Consider the following 16,936-nt stretch of genomic DNA (forward strand, 5'->3'; position numbering starts at 1 on the left):
TTTTACGGGAATAGCCTTTAGGCCTTGGATGAGTGATATCACGCGATATATGCTGGGGATATTCTCAGAAATGACTGACTCCCAATCGCACTTAATGCGCGTGTGAAACCATCCAACGGTGCAATAGGTGGCGGCTGCCTGCGCAGTGCGCTTGTCGCGACTTGTGAGGAGAACAACCTTAAGCACGTCATTTTGTCCGGACAGGATCAGAATTTCCAATCTCTTCGAGAGCGCGTGATCTGAATCTTGTTTATTTTTATTTTTCTTTCCTATTTTGCGCTAATTGTTAAAAAATCCTTAAAATGGACAATTATCATCGAGACGAGACAAAAATTATCTATCCCAATTATCAATGATTTGGATAACTATTGTAAGAGATTTCATAGAGAATTCAGTCGTTCAAATAAATTTTGGGTTATTTGACCATCTATTCAAACAGTTTAAGATACAATTAAATCTTAAACTTTCTTACCATAACTGTTCAAATTAATAAAGTAAGTAATTATTATCAATTCCATTTTATCTTTGAATTTTTTTAAAAAGCAAAATAATAGTTTATACAATGGCTGATTGACATTACACATTAACACATTGAAACTATATATATATTTCTAGCACCTCACATCTCCAATGGAACCAAAACTATATATTTCATTAACCATGCCATTAACCATTTGAGAAAACCCTTAAAAACCTTTAAATTGATTTTTTTTTTTTTTTTGCTTGACATGTCCACACAAGGAAAGAGAAATGAGAGATTCGAATTAGTGACCTCAATTTCATGAGGCATGGTTCACAACCGATTGAGCTACTCCTTAAGGACAATATTTAAATTGAGATCACTGATGCCAGAAGAAAAAAACTATTTAGTGGAATATATTTAACCAATTTAGAGAAACCATCTATGCCCTCCCCCTTGGTGCTTGGGCTCAAGCCAGCCTCGATCCAAGCTTAAAAGCTTCTTGATTCTTATATGAGTTGAACCCTCATTTGCACCCTAAGTCATGTGAGTTTTTTTTTTTAATGGGAAAATACATATTATTCATTTTTTGTTACATCACAAATATGTTAAATCAAATATACATAAAATAATAATAATAATAATAAATAAATAAATAAAAATCCCACATATATGTTACATCACGAATTAAATTTCAAGTACTCTGTATAACATTACTCGCTTGAAGCAATATTATTCCGATACAGTGGGAGATAAGAAGGAACATTGTCATTTGTTGTTTTATAAAATGATGATTATGTAAAGTAAAACATGATGTTACCCATTGCTCTAATAGGAAAATTAAACTGGAGAAGCGAAATCGAATCATCATAATAGAATATCCATACCATGTTTGATAGAAGTGACGCATTCATCGAGGGTCTAATATGCTCCATCTCAAAGCTCAATTGAACTGGAAGATCCCCATGAGCAGAACCCCCAATTATACATTCCGAGAGCTGTAGACAGACAACACCAAGTGCAAAGTAAGTGTTTGATACAAGTATCCTCTTCTATTAATCACAGCATGCAAAGATCATCATATATACAGAGGGATAATTAGACCTTCGTGAAGAAAATGTACCATATATATTATATAGTATATAGTATTAACAGATTCTTGCTCTTCACTTGTTTATCGGTTAAGAATCAAAAGTGAAAGCAAAAACAGGCAGGGAAGTGAGGATGGGGAAGGAGGAATTTGATTAATGGTGCTCGGCATACCTCTTTCTTAAGGACAATTTCCGCATTCAATGCAGAGACCTTCACTTGTTTATCTGATATAGCTACAAAAACTGAGGCGACAAGAATGTGTTAGTCAAATAAAAACATGCAAATCTTAATATCTAAAAGCGGGAAAAAATGAACTTTTGCAAGCAACAAGAAGCCTCTGAGATGTCTAACATGATTTAAGAATTGTCTTTTAAGAATTAGATCATTCACTCACTGTACAGTAAGCTACAAGCCAATGGAATATTAGTTCTGAGTATCAAGGTGAATAATATCCACCTTTAGGGATGTTCTGTAGTATATAAACTAATTCTTATCATGTATTAAGAAATACTCTAATGATTTCAGGCGTCCCACATGAGTTGAATGCAATCTTAATTTGTGTATATAAGCTTTTTTTGACACTTTTTCGATGTAAGTTGACTTTTAAAGGTATTTTCGCTACCCAAAATTTGTATCATTTGATATTATACTCAACCAACCACCCACTCTATGTGGGTTACTCATTTTTCCTATATAGAACTAGAGTGTTAATTTGTAATGACTTAGAAAAACACTAGTCACATCTGCGTTATTACTTTAAAAATATTAACTAATTTAGAACTTGCATAGAATCACTTATAGAGCCTAATTTCATCTAGTAAGTAAATAATATGAAACTTAGTAGCCATAAACCTTTCTTATAAACCATTCATTTTTTATCCAGGCTATCTTTTCAATATAAGAGAGGCGTTAAAGCTTATGAGACTTGTTTCTGAAACACCAAGAGGGTGCAAGAGACTTATGAGAAGTGTGAATGAGAACCTCTCTTACAAAAAAAAAAAAAAAATGAGAACCTCAAAGAAACAGAACATAAAAATAGAGAACAAAACAACAGCTGCTTCTGAATTTCTGTCATTTCTACCATTTAACATTGACAGACGAAAAGCCACTTAAAATACACAACGTTTGCGAGTGTGAAATAGGTTTCAAGAGTAGCATTACTCGTCTATAAAAAAACTCCCGGTATAGTTAAAATACAGAATTAAACTGCTTTACCCAATTCTTTTACCCACAAAAAACAAAGAAAAATCAAACTGAAATTTTAATGGCAAATGCCAAAAAGATGAGTACCTTGGTGCCCATAGAACAGATGCTTGAGAATGCACCTAAACTCCTATGAAGGTATCGCAGCAACCAGATCCTATTCTGTTTCTGACTCATCCGGTAGTACTTGTTCAGGGTCCCTTTCAGTCAATTCAATTCCACGGTAGCGCTCTTCGAGAGTTCCTGATCCAAATTCACAATTAGACATCTTTAAGCCAATGAGAATTAATCCAGATCGAAGTGACCTTAAAAGAAAATTCAAGAAATAACAAGAAACAAGGTTGCCATCATATTCATACACAAACACCACAAGAGATTCTGCTCAAGAAATCTACACGAGCTGGGAGAAAAAGTTCCAAGAAATATTTTCTAAGAGCCAAATGCCAAGAAAGAAATTGAGTGAGAGGTACTTACTGCAATTCTTAAACATAAATTGGAGCCCGGGGCCCCCAATCTCATATAGGCCATAATTAATGGTGACCGAGCAGTACTCCTCGTCATCCACGATGGACAGGGTCTCGTACAAGAGATCGAGGTTGATACAGCCGATCCTCGAAGTGCTGGAAGTCTAATGATCGTAATTTCAAAACCCCCATGAGAATGCTGTCAGTTTTCAGGGCTATCAGCTCTATCCCTTCCGATGAGCACTTGATAATGGCTTTCCCAGCAATCTCAGTGAGCGGCGCCAAGGCCTTCCGAATAGACAGAGTCAAACCTTGGTTTGCCGTGATCTCTAACTCTAGCATCGTGGAGAGAGAGAAACGGGTTGGCGGGAAAGCTATGGAGCTCTCGGGAATTCAATTGATTAAAAGTTGGTTAACCCGGCGGTTATTAACTGGTTTTTGGTTTATTACACTCTAGAAAAAGTCAATAGCTCGTCTGCCGTATAAGCAATATACCACGCTAAAACGACGTCATTTGACAAACTGTCATAGATAAAGAAATTTTGGTTTTTGAAAATAAGAGAAATCTATGATAGTTTATGGTTAGAATGTTAATTTTCGGAAAATATTATTTTAAAGCTTTTAATTTCTAATATCAACGATCTTTGGTTGAATTATGGTATTATTTTTTTTAGGAAAAAGGATCAAATAACTTATTTTAGGCTTAAAAGTGTTAAGGGATTTTGTTTGGACTACGGAAAAAAAATTTGAAAGCTAATTTTAGATTGTAGATGAGATAATAAATAAATATGTGGTAATAAGGATAGAATGAAATAAAGTAAAATAAAATGCATAACAAAATGAAATAAGAAAGAGGAGAGCGGGGAGCGAGGTACATCTCAGTTGAGTGACCTCAAATTCGATGGGTTTCTCGACAGTTGCTCAAACAACTATCATTAAGCATTTCAATGGAACCGAAGCTATATATATTTCATTAACCATGCCATTAAGCATTCCAGAAAACCCAATGAAATTGTATTTTATTTTAATCAAATAAGAAACCTTTAAATTGAGATAATTGATGAAACAATGAAAAAACTATTTAGTGAAATATATTCGACCAATTTAGAGAAACCATCTATGCCCTTCCCCTTGGTGCTTAGGCTCGAGCCGGCCTCAATCCAAGCTTAAAGCCTCTTTGATTCTTATATGAGTTGAACCTCATTTGCATCCTAAGTCATGTAAGGTTTTTTTTTTTTATGGGAAAATACATATTATTCATTTTAAAATATAGTTTGTAACTAAAACTCTTGACATTATAAAATTTCAAGTCTAAAATCAACATGTCTACCAATAACTATTCATGTAACCCTAAAAAAAAAACAACAAAAAAACCACTAATATTATGTTATATCACGAATTTAATATCACGTATGGAGTAAAACATGATGTTACCCAGTGCTCCAACAGGGAAATTTAATTGGAGAATCGTAAATGAATCATGAGAAAATAGTATCCAGACCCAGTTTGATAGAAGTGATGCATTCATCAAGGGTATGATGTGCTCAATCTCAAAGGTCAATTCAGGAAGATCCCCAGCAGAACCCCCAATTATACATTCTGAAAGCTGTAGACAGACAACACCAAGGGCAAAGTAAGTGTTTGATACAAGTATCCTCTTCTATCAATCACAGCATGCAAAGATCATCATATATACAGAGGGATAATCAGACCTTCGTGAAGAAAATGTACCATATATAGGATATAGTATTAACAGATTCTCGAACTTCACTTGTTTATCAGTGAAGAATCAAAAGTGAAAGCAAAAACAGGCAGGGAAGTGAGGGTGGGGAAGGAGGAATTTGATTAATGGTGCTCGGCATACCTCTTTCTTAAGGACAATTTCCGCATTCGATGCAGAGAACTTCACTTGTTTATCCGTTATAGCTATAAAAACTGAGGCGACAAGAATGTGTTAGTCAAATGAAACATGCAAATCTTAATATCTAAAAGCGGGACAATATCAACTTTTGCAAGCAACAAGAAGCCTCTGAGATGTCTAACATGATTTAAGAACTGTCTTTTAAGAATTAGATCATTCACTCACGGTACAGTAAGCTACAAGCCAATGAAATATTAGTTCTGAGTATCAAGGTGAATTATATCCATCTTTAGGGACGTTCAGTAGTATATAACTAATTCTTATCATGTATCAAGAAATACTGTTCCGATTTCAGAAGTCCCACATGAGTTAAATGCAATCTTAATTTGTGTATTTAAGTTTTTTGACACTTTTTCAATGTAAGTCGACTTTTAAAGGTATTTTTTCTACTCAAAATTTGTGTAATTTGATATCCTAGTTAACAAGCCATATCTTTATAACCACACACTCTATATGGGCTACTCATCTTTTCCATACATGACCAAAATGTTAATTTGTAATAACTTAAGAAAAACGCTAGCTACTCTGCGCTAATTTAAAACTTCCATTGAATCACTTATAGAGCCCAATTTCATCAAATAAATAAATAATGTGAAACTTAACCCATATAAACATTTCTTATAAACCACTCATTTTTTTTATGCCGGCTATGAGACTTGTTTCCGAAACACCAAGTGCGTGCAAGAGACTTATGAGGAAGTGTAAATGAGAACCTCAAAGAAACAGAACATAAAAATGGAGAACAAAACAACAACTGCTTCTGAAATTCTGCCATTTATAACTGTTTATAAGAGTAATACTAACATCGGCAGACGAAAAGCCACTTAAAATACACAACGTTATGAGTGTGAAATGGGTCTGAAGAGTAGCATTACTCGTCTATAAAAAATCCCCCGGTATACTTAAAATACACAATTAAACTGCTTTACCCAATTCTTTTACCCACCAAAAAAAAAAAAAAAAAAAAACAGAAAAATTAAACTGGATCATCCAATTGAAATTTGAATGGCAAATGCCAAAAAGATGAGTACCTTGGGGCCCAAAGAAAGACAGATGCTTGAGAATGGACCTAAACTCCTCTGAAGGTATCGCAGCAACCAGATTGTATTCTGTTTTTGACTCATCCAGTAGAAAACCTTCAGGGTCCACTTCAGTCAATTCAATTCGACGGTAGCGCTCTTTGAGAGTTCCTGATCCAATTCACAATTAGTCAAGTTTAAGCCAATGAGAATTAACCCAGAGCTAGCAATTGTTCAAATGATCAATCTGTCATGTCCAAGATCGAAGCGGCCTTCAAAGAAAATTCAAGAAATAACAAGAAACAACCACAAAAGATTTTGCTAAAGAAATCTACACGAGCTGGGAGAAAAATTTCCAAGAAATTGAGTGAGAGGTACTTACTGCAATTCTTAAACACAAATTGGAGCCCGGGGAACCCAATCTGATCATATCGGCCATAATTAATGATGACCGAGCAGTACTCCTCGTCATCCACGAAGGACAGGGTCTTGTACAAGAGATGGACGTCGACCCAACCGATCCCTTCGGTGTTGCAGACGAAGTGCTGGAAGTCTAATGATCGGAATTTCAGAACCCCAATGATGCTGTCAGTGTTCATGGCCATCAGCTCTATCCCTTCCGATGAGTACTTGATAATGGCTTCGTCAGCAATCTCAGTGAGCGGCGCCAAGGCCTTCCGCAGAACCAGAATCAAACCTTGGTTTAGCGTGATCTGTAGCGTCGCGGAGAGACAGAGAGAGAGCATCGCGGAGAGACAGAGAGAGAGAGAGAAACGAGTTGGCGGGAAAGCTACGGAGCTCTCGGGATTTCAATTGATTAAATGTTGGTTAACCCGGTGGTTATTAACTGGTTTTTGGTTTATTACTCTTTAGGAATTACTAAGCTTACAAACAAATTTTACAAAAAAAAATTGACAAATTAATGTGGCACAACATGATTGGATATGAGTAAAATTCAAATTTTGTGAAACTCAATCATGCTGTATCACATCAGTTTGTAAAATTTTTTTGTAAAATATCTTTGTCATTACAGTTTACAGTTTGTGCTTTATATATATATATATATATATATATATATATATAATTCTTTAGTTTTTTTTTTTTTTTATCGCGATTTCAGTTTTTTTTTCGAGCTTTAAATTCAACAATTAACTCCTTGAATTTTGCCCATGTTTCAAATCCATCATTCTGTCAACCTTCGTTTGTTAAAGCCTTTTTCCTAGATAATGTGGTTGATGTGAAAAAACAATAATAATAATAAGAATGTTTGGTATAAAAAAGTAAAAAAGTTTTGTTTTATAATGATTTTTTAATTTGAATAGTAATAAAAACTGAATGATATGATATAAAAAGTGAAAAAAGTTACAATGTTTTAGTGTTGATTTTTTTGAGAAAATTGTGTATGAACAGTAATAAAAGGAATAAAAGCTTTGCCAAACAAAATCATAGCTCGTCTGCCATATAAGCAATTTACCACGCTAAAACAACATCACTTTCACTCCAAATTTTAACTCCATAAAAGATAAAGAAATTTTGGTTTTTGAAAATAAGAGAAATCGAGGATATTTTATGGTTAGAATGTTAATTTTCGGAAAATATTATTTTAAAGCTTTTAGCTTCTAATATCAAGGATCTTTGGTTGAATTATGGTATTATTATTATTATTATTATTATTATTATTATTATTTAAAAAAAAAAAGAAGGCTCAAATAACTTATTTTAGGCTTAAAAGTGTTAAGGGATTTTGTTTGGACTAGGGAAAAAAATTTGAAAGCTAATTTTAGATTGTAGATGAGATAATAAATAAATATGTGGTAATAAGGATAGAATGAAATAAAATAAAATAAAATGCATAACAAAATGAAATAAGAAAGAGGGGAGCGGAGAGCGGGGAGCGGAGTACATCTCAGTTGAGTGACCTTAAAATCGATGAGTTTCTCAACAGTTGCTCAAGCGGGGAGAAGGATTCTCTCCAGTTGAATTCAACTAGAGAGGATCCCTTTCCCTCAAGCGAGCCTATGGAAACTTTCCCACCAAATGTGCACACACACACATAGAGCGGAATGGAGGGCTGATGCTGGCCACCACACAATGGTCTTTCAACTTCTAAGTGCCATCCATGGCGATTGCGTACGGTTGTCATCCTAAGAGGGCAAGGGAGATATAACAACTCAAGAAAAAGCTCTAGGCTTATATGCGCTATCATTTCAAAAGGGTTAATCAATTTGAAGCTTTCTTATAATTTTTTATAAAGCTCAGTTTTACTTAGTAATTAAGCAATTTGGGACTTATGACCTATTTAGATGTGTGTTTGAGGGCTTAAAAGTGCGTTTAATACTTAAAAATTTCGTTTGAATAAAAAAAGTACGTGTTTAGTAAAAAAAACTTGAAAGCGCTTTTAAATGTCCAAAAAGCCTAAAAATTGTCAAAACACACTTTTAGCAACAACTTAAAAATATAGCCCTTTTTTTTTCTTTTTTTTTATTTATTTATTTTTTTTACTTAAAATCTCTATTTTTCAAATACAATCCAAAATATGCTCTTAAAACTCAGAACTATCTTTATAAACCACAAACTCTATGTGATGGCTATACTCCTCATTTCCTAATATAAGACGGGAGTGTTACAGAGGAGAGAGGGAATATCTCTTCCACAATGACCTTGACGAGGCCATTGGTGCCAATATCTCCTAATGTCACAAATAATGCTATTAATTACAATTTTATTTACTACTGTCAAACCATAAGTGGTATTGCTTGTGTTTTTCAATGAATATTCTTATACGCATTAACAACCAACGAAACCAATCTTACTTGCTCTAATAGAATAATGCTATAAATTACTCTTATGTCTTTTTTGTGTCACTCTAAAAATGATGTAGCTTCTAAAATCATCACTGAGCTTATGATTGATCATTATTGAATTTTAATTAAATTGTGATTTTAAAAGACACCTCATTCCTGAAGTGACACAAGAAGAACTTCTAGAATTACTCGCACTACTACCAATGTTGATGAATTGTAGGCTACTAATCCAGAACACACATATTCCACATTCTAATTAGTCTCAAATTTTGCACACATTTTTGTGTTATGCACAAGCCCCAGCCTTTTTCAAATGTTGAAAACGTTATTCCATTGTTACAATGTGTAGTGAAATGCAGTGAGATATATGAAGGAACATCGTTTCAAGCTGAGAAAGATTATTACAAATTTCATGTCATGCATAGCATCAGCTCCTCCTCCTCAAATGATGATATCATGGGATGTAAAACATGATAATTGATGAAAGAAATAAAAAACTATTTAGTGAAATATATTCGACCAATTTAGAGAAACCATCTATTATGCCCTCCCCCTTGGTGCTTAGGCTTGAGTGAGCCTCAATCCAAGCTTAAAGCCTCTTTGATTCTTATATGAGTTGAACCCTCATTTGCACCCCAAGTCATGTGAGCTTTTTTTTATGAGAAAATACATATTATTCATTTTAAAATTTAGTTTGTAACTAAAACTTTTATAATTATCAAATTTCAAGTCTAAAATCAACATCTCTAGCTAATAACTATTCTTGTAACCCTTTCCCCATTTTATTTATTAAAAAAAAAACTTTTACAATTATCAAATTTCAAGTCTAAAATCAACATCTCTAGCTAATAACTATTCTTGTAACCCTTTCCCCATTTTATTTATTAAAAATAAAAAAAAATAAAAAAAAACCACTTATATTATGTTACATCATGAATTAAATTTCAAGTACTCTGTATTGCATTACTCGCTCCTAGCAATATTATTCAGATACAATGAGAGATAAGAAGGAACATTGTTTTTTGTTGTTCTATAAAATGATGATTATATGAAGTAAAACATGATGTTACCCATTGCTCCAACAAGGAAATTTAATTGGAGATGAGCAATCGAATCATCAGAATGGAGTATCCAGACCCTGTTTGATAGAAGTGACGCATTCATCAAAGGTTTGATGTGCTTGATCTTAAAGCTCAATTGAACAGGACGATCCCCAGCAGAACCCCCAATTATACATTCTGAAAGCTGTAGACAGACAACACCAAGGGCAAAGTAAGTGTTTGATACAAGTATCCTCTTCTATCAATCACAGCATGCAAAGATCATCATATATACAGAGGGATAATTAGACCTTCGTGAAGAAAATGTACCATATATAGTATATAGTATTAACAGATTCTTGAACTTCACTTGTTTATCAGTTAAGAATCAAAAGTGAAAGCAAAAACTGGTAGGGAAGGAGGAATTTGATTCATGGTGCTCGGCATACCTCTTTCTTAAGGACAATTTCCGCATTCATTGCAGAGAACTTCACTTGTTTATCCGTTATAGCTATAAAAACTGAGGCGACAAGAATGTGTTAGTCAAATGAAACATGCAAATCTTAATATCTAAAAGCGGGACAAAATGAACTTTTGCAAGCAACAAGAAGCCTCTGAGATGTCTAACATGATTTAAGAATTGTCTTTTAAGAGTTAGATCATTCACTCACGGTACAGTAAGCTACAAGCCAATGAAATATTAGTTGTGAGTCGCAAGGTGAATTATATCCATCTTTAGGGATGTTCTGTAGTATATAACTAATTCTTATCATGTATCAAGAAATACTGTTCTGATTTCAAGCGTCCCCCATGAGTTAAATGCAATCTTAATTTGTGTATATAAGTTTTTTGACATTTTTTTCGATGTAAGCCGACTTTTAAAGGTACTTTCTCTATCCAAAATTTGTATCATTTGATATCATAGCCAACCAACCATGTCTTTATAACCACTCACTCTATGTAGGCTACTTATTTTTCTTAGACATGACCAGAATGTTAATTTGTAATAACTTAAGAAAAACGCTAGCCACATATGCGCTATTACCTTAAAAAAACTAGCTAATTTAAAACTTCATAAAATCACTTATAGAGCCTAATTTCATCTAATAAGTAAATAGTGTGAAACTTAGCACTCATAAGCATTTCTTATAAACCACTCATAATTTTTTATGAGGGCAATGAGACTTGTTTCCAAAACACCAAGAGTGTGCAAGAGACTTATGAGGAAGGGTAAATGAGAACCTCAAAGAAACAGAACATAAAAATGGTGAACAAAACAACATTTGCTTCTGAATTTCTGCCATTTATAATTGTTTATAAGAGTAATACTAACATCGGTAGATGAAAAACCACTTAAAATACACAACGTTACTGGTGTGAAATGAGTTTGAAGAGTAGCATTACTCGTCTATAAAAAATCTCCCGGTATAGTTAAAATACACAATTAAACTGCTTTACCCAATTCTTTTAACATCCCCAAAAAAAAAGAGAAAAATTAAACTGGATCATCCAACTGAAATTTGAATGGAAAATGCCAAAAAGAGGAGTACCTTGGTGCCCAAAGAAAGACAGATGCTTGAGAATACACCTAAACTCCTCTGAAGGTATCGCAGCAACCATATTGTATTCTGTTTTTGACTCATCCGGTAGAACTTCATCGGGGTCCATTTCAATCAATTCAAGTTCACGGTAGCGCTCTTTGAGAGTTCCTGATCCAATTCACAATTAGACAAGTTTAAGCCAATGAGAATTAACCCAGAGCTAGCAATTGTTCAAATGATCAATCTGTCATGTCCAAGATCGAAAGAAAATTCAAGAAATAACAAGAAACAATCACAAAAGATTTTGCTCAAGAAATCTACACGAGCTGGGTGAAAAAGTTCCAAGAAATGTTTTCTAAGTGCCAAATGCCAAGAAATAAATTGAGTGAGAGGTACTTACTGCGATTCTTAAACACAAATTGGAGCACGGGGCCCCCAATCTCATTATTAATGGTGGCCGAACCGTAGTTCTCGTCATCCACGATGGACAGGCCATAATTAATGGTGGCCGTGCAGTACTCCTCGTCATCCACAATGGACAGGTTCTGGTACAAGTCATGGAGGTTGACCCAACTGATCCCTTCGGTATCGCAGAAAAAGGGCTTGAATCCTAATGATCGGAATTTCAGAACCCCCATGATGCTGTCAGTTTTCAGGGCTATCAGCTCTATCCCTTCCGATGAGCACTTGATAATGGCTTTCCCATCAATCTCAGTGAGCGGCGCCAAGGCCTTCCGAAGAGACAGAATCAAACCTTGGTTTGCCGTGATCTCTAGCATCGTGGAGAGAGAGAAACGGGTTGGCGGGAAAGCTATGGAGCTCTCGGGATTTCAATTGATTAAAAGTTGGTTAACCCGACGGTTATTAACTGGTTTTTGGTTTATTACACTCTAGAAAAAGTTAATAGCTCGTCTGCCCATATATATATATATATACCACGCTAAAAGCCTAAAACGACATCATTTGACCAACTGTGTCACTCCAGATTTTAACTCCATAAGATAAAGAAATTTTGGTTTTTGAAAATAAGAGAAATCTATGATATTTTATGGTTAGAAACTTAGAATGTTAGTTTTCGGAAAATATTATTTTAAAGCTTTTAACTTTTAATATCAAGGATCTTTGGTTGAATTATGGTATTATTTTTTTTAAAAAAAAATGGATCAAATAACTTATTTTAGGCTTAAAAGTGTTAAGGGATTTTTGTTGGACTACGGAAAAAAATTTGGAAGCTAATTTTAGATTGTAGATGAGATAATAAATAAATATGTGGTAATAAGTATAGAAAGAAAAAAAATAAAAAAAATGCATAACAAAATGAAATAAGAAAGAGGGGAGCGGGGTGCATCTCGGTTGAGTGACCTCAAATTCGATGGGTTTCTAGATAGTTGCTCAAGCGGGCTTATGGAAACTTTCCCACCAAATGTGCACAAACACACACGCATAGAGAGGAGGAGGGCTTCTGCTGGCCACTACACAATTGTTTTCAACTTCTCGGTTCCATCCATGGCGATTGCGTACGGTTGTCATCCTAAGAGGGGCAGGGAGATGTAACAACTAGAGAAAAAGTGCTAGGCTTATATGCGATATCATTCCAAAATGACTAATCAATTTGAAATTTTCTAACAATTTTTTATAAAGCTCAAATTTACCCAGTAACTAGGCAATTTGGGACTTATGATCTATTTGGATGTGCGTTTGAGGTCTTAAAAGTGCGTTTAACACTCAAAAAGTTCGTTTAAAGAAAAAAAAAAACGTATTTGGTAAAAAAATTGGAAGTGCTTTTAAAGGTCCAAAAAGCCTAAAAATGGTCAAAATACACTTTTGGCAAAAACTTATAATTAGAGCATTTTTTTACTTAAAAATCTCTACTTTTCATACACAATTCGATACATGCTCTTAACACTCATATCTATCTTTATTAACCACAAACTTTATGTGATGGAGATACTCCTCATTTCCCAATATAGGACGGGAGTATTACAGAGGAGGGATGGAATATCTCCTCCGCAATGACCTTGACGAGGCCATTGGTGCCAATATCTCCTAATGTCTCAAATAATGCTACAAATTACAATTTTATCTTACTACTGTCAAACCCTAAGTGGTATTGCTTGAGTTTCTTAATGAATATTCTTATAAGCATTAACAACCAACGAAACCAATCTTAGTTGCTTTAATAGAGTAATGTTAGAAATCACTCTTATGTCCCTTTTGTGTCACTCCAAAAATGATGTGGCTTCTAAAATCATCATTGAGCTTATGATTGATCATTATTGAATTTTGATCAAACTGTAATTTTAAAAGCTACCTCATTACTGGAGTGACACAAGAAGGACTTATAAAATTACTCACACTAATACCAATGTTGACCGGTTGTAGGCTACTAAACCAAAACACACATATTCCACATTCTAATTAGTCTCAAATTTTTCACACATTTTTGTGTTATGCACAAGCCCCAGCCTTATTCAAATGTTATTCCATTGTTACAATGTGTAGTGAAATGCAGTGAGATATAAGAAGGAACATCGTTTCAAGCGGAGAAAGATTATTACAAATTTCATGTCATGCATAGCATCAGCTCCTCCTCCTCAAATGATGTAAAACATGATAATTGATGAAAGAAATAAAAAAACTATTTAGTGAAATATATTCGACCAATTTAGAGAAACCATCGATCTATTATGCCCTCCCCCTTGGTGCTTAGGCTCGAGTAAGCCTCAATCCAAGCTTAAAGCCTCTTTGATTCTTATAAAAGTTGAACTATCACTTGCACCCTAAGTCATGTGAGTTTTTTTTTTTTTTTTAATGGGAAAATACATATTATTCATTTTAAAATTTGGTTTGTAACTAAAACTTTTGCCATTATCAAATTTCAAGTCTAAAATCAACATCTCTAGCTAATAACTATTCTTGTAACCCTTTCCCCATTTTATTTATTAAAAAAAAAATCCATTATATTATGTTACATCACGAATTAAATTTCAAGTATTTTGTATAGCATTACTCGCTCCAAGCAATATTATTCAGATATAGTGAGAGATAAGAAGAAACATTGTTTTTTGTTGTTCTATAAAATGATGATTATATGAAGTAAAACATGATGTTACCCAGTGCTCCAACAGGAAAATTTAATTGGAGAAGCGTAAACGACTCATCAGAATGGAGTATCCAGACTCTGTTTGATAGAAGTGACGCATTTATTAAGGGTCTAATGTGCTCCATCTCAAAGCTCAATTGAACAGTAAGATCCTCAGCATAACCCCCAATTATGCATTCTGAAAGCTGTAGACAGACAACACCAAGGGCAAGGTAAGTGTTTGATACAAGTATCCTCTTCTATCAATCACAGCATGCAAAGATCATCATATATACAGAGGGATAATTAGACCTTCGTGAAGAAAATGTGCCATATATAGTATTAACAGATTCTTGAACGTCACTTGTTTATCAGTGAAGAATCAAAAGTGAAAGCAAAAACTGGCAGGGAAGTGAGGGTGGGGAAGGAGGAATTTGATTAATGGTTTTCGGCATACCTCTTTCTTAAGGACAATTTCCGCATTCAATGCAGAGAACGTCACTTGTTTATCCGTTATAGCTATAAAAACTGAGGCGACAAGAATGTGTTAGTCAAATGAAACATGCAAATCTTAATATCTAAAAGCGGGACAAAATGAACTTTTGCAAGCAACAAGAAGCCTCTGAGATGTCTAACATGATTTAAGAATTGTCTTTTAAGAGTTAGATCATTCACTCACGGTACAGTAAGCTACAAGCCAATGAAATATTAGTTCTGAGTAGCAAGGTGAATTATATCCATCTTTAGGGATGTTCTGTAGTATATAACTAATTCTTATCATGTATCAAGAAATACTGTTCTGATTTCAAGCATCCCCATGAGTTAAATGCAATCTTAATTTGTGTATATAAGTTTTTTGACACTTTTTCGATGTAAGCCGACTTTTAAAGGTACTTTTTCTACTCAAAATTTGTATCATTTGATATCATAGCCAATAAGCCATATCTTTATAACCACACACTCTAGGTGCGCTATTCATCTTTCCTATACATGACTAGAATGTTAATTTGTAATGACTTAAGAAAAACGCTAGTTACATTTATGCTATTACCTTAAAAAGACTAGCTAATTTAAAACTTCCATAGAATCACTTATAGAGCCCAATTTCATCTAATAAGTAAATAATGTGAAACTTAGCACCCATAAGCATTTCTTATAAACCACCTTTTTTTTTTTTTGTGCAGGCTATGAGACTTGTTTCCGAAACACCAAGTGTGTGCAAGAGACTTATGAGGAAGTGTAAATGAGAACTTCAAAGAAACATAACATAAAAGTGGAGAACAAAACAACAGTTGCTTCTAAATTTCTGTCATTTATGACTGTTTATGAGAGTAATACTAATATCAGTAGTTGAAAAGCCACTTAAAATACACAACGTTACGGGTGTGAAATGGATTTGAAGAGTAGCATTACTCGTCTATAAAGAATCTCTCAGTATAGTTAAAATACACAATTAAACTGCTTTACCCAATTCTTTTAACATCCCCAAAAAAAAAAAGAGAAAAATTAAACTGGATCATCCAACTGAAATTTGAATGGAAAATGCCAAAAAGATGAGTACCTTGGGGCCCAAAGAAAGACAGATGCTTGAGAATGCACCTAAACTCCTCTGAAGGTATCGCAGCAACCAGATTGTATTCTGTTTTTGACTCATCCGGTACAATTTCATCAGGGTCCATTTCAGTCAATTCAATTCGACAGAAGAGCTTATTGAGAGTTCCTGATCCAATTCACAATTAGACAAGTTTAAGCCAATGAGAATTAACCCAGAGCTAGCAATTGTTCAAATGATCAATCTGTCATGTCCAAGATCGAAGCGGCCTTCAAAGAAAATTCAAGAAATAACAAGAAACAACCACAAAAGATTTTGCTCAAGAAATCTACACGAGCTGGGAGAAAAATTTCCAAGAAATTGAGTGAGAGGTACTTACTGCAATTCTTAAACACAAATTGGAGCTCGGGGTCCCCAATCTCATAATTAATGGTGGCCGAGCCGTACTCCTCGTCATCCACGTTGGACAGGCCATAATTTGTGGTGGCCGTGCAGTACTCCTCGTCATCCACGATGGACAGGGTCTGGTACAAGTCATAGAGGTTGACCCAACTGATCCATTCGGTATCGCAGACGAAGCGCTGGAAGTCTAATGATCGGAATTTCAGAACCCCCATGATGCTGTCAGTTTTCAGTGCCATCAGCTCTATCCCTTCCGATGAGCACTTGATAATGGCTTTCACAGAAATGTCAGTGAGCGGCGCCAAGGCCTTCCGAAGAGACAGAATCAAACCTTGGTTTGCCGTGATCTCTAGCAT

At 34.5% G+C, this 16,936-nt stretch overlaps 2 protein-coding genes across 2 annotated transcripts; both read right to left on the reverse strand.

The window, feature by feature from the left end:
• Window positions 1-4,606: 4,606 nt before the first annotated feature.
• LOC132186564 (proliferating cell nuclear antigen-like) lies at window positions 4,607-6,905 on the reverse strand. Its single transcript, XM_059600542.1, has 4 exons — window positions 6,542-6,905; window positions 6,172-6,330; window positions 5,084-5,154; window positions 4,607-4,879 (listed from the first exon to the last, which is right to left on the reverse strand). Exons 1-4 carry the CDS (start codon window positions 6,903-6,905, stop codon window positions 4,607-4,609), a joined length of 867 nt encoding a protein of 288 aa, XP_059456525.1.
• A 7,726-nt stretch (window positions 6,906-14,631) lies between these two features.
• Window positions 14,632-16,936, reverse strand: LOC132186571 (uncharacterized). Its single transcript, XM_059600553.1, has 4 exons — window positions 16,558-16,936; window positions 16,188-16,346; window positions 15,084-15,154; window positions 14,632-14,886 (listed from the first exon to the last, which is right to left on the reverse strand). Exons 1-4 carry the CDS (start codon window positions 16,934-16,936, stop codon window positions 14,632-14,634), a joined length of 864 nt encoding a protein of 287 aa, XP_059456536.1.

This window comes from Corylus avellana, chromosome ca7 (genome assembly GCF_901000735.1).
Source record: "Corylus avellana chromosome ca7, CavTom2PMs-1.0".
NCBI lineage: Eukaryota > Viridiplantae > Streptophyta > Magnoliopsida > Fagales > Betulaceae > Corylus > Corylus avellana.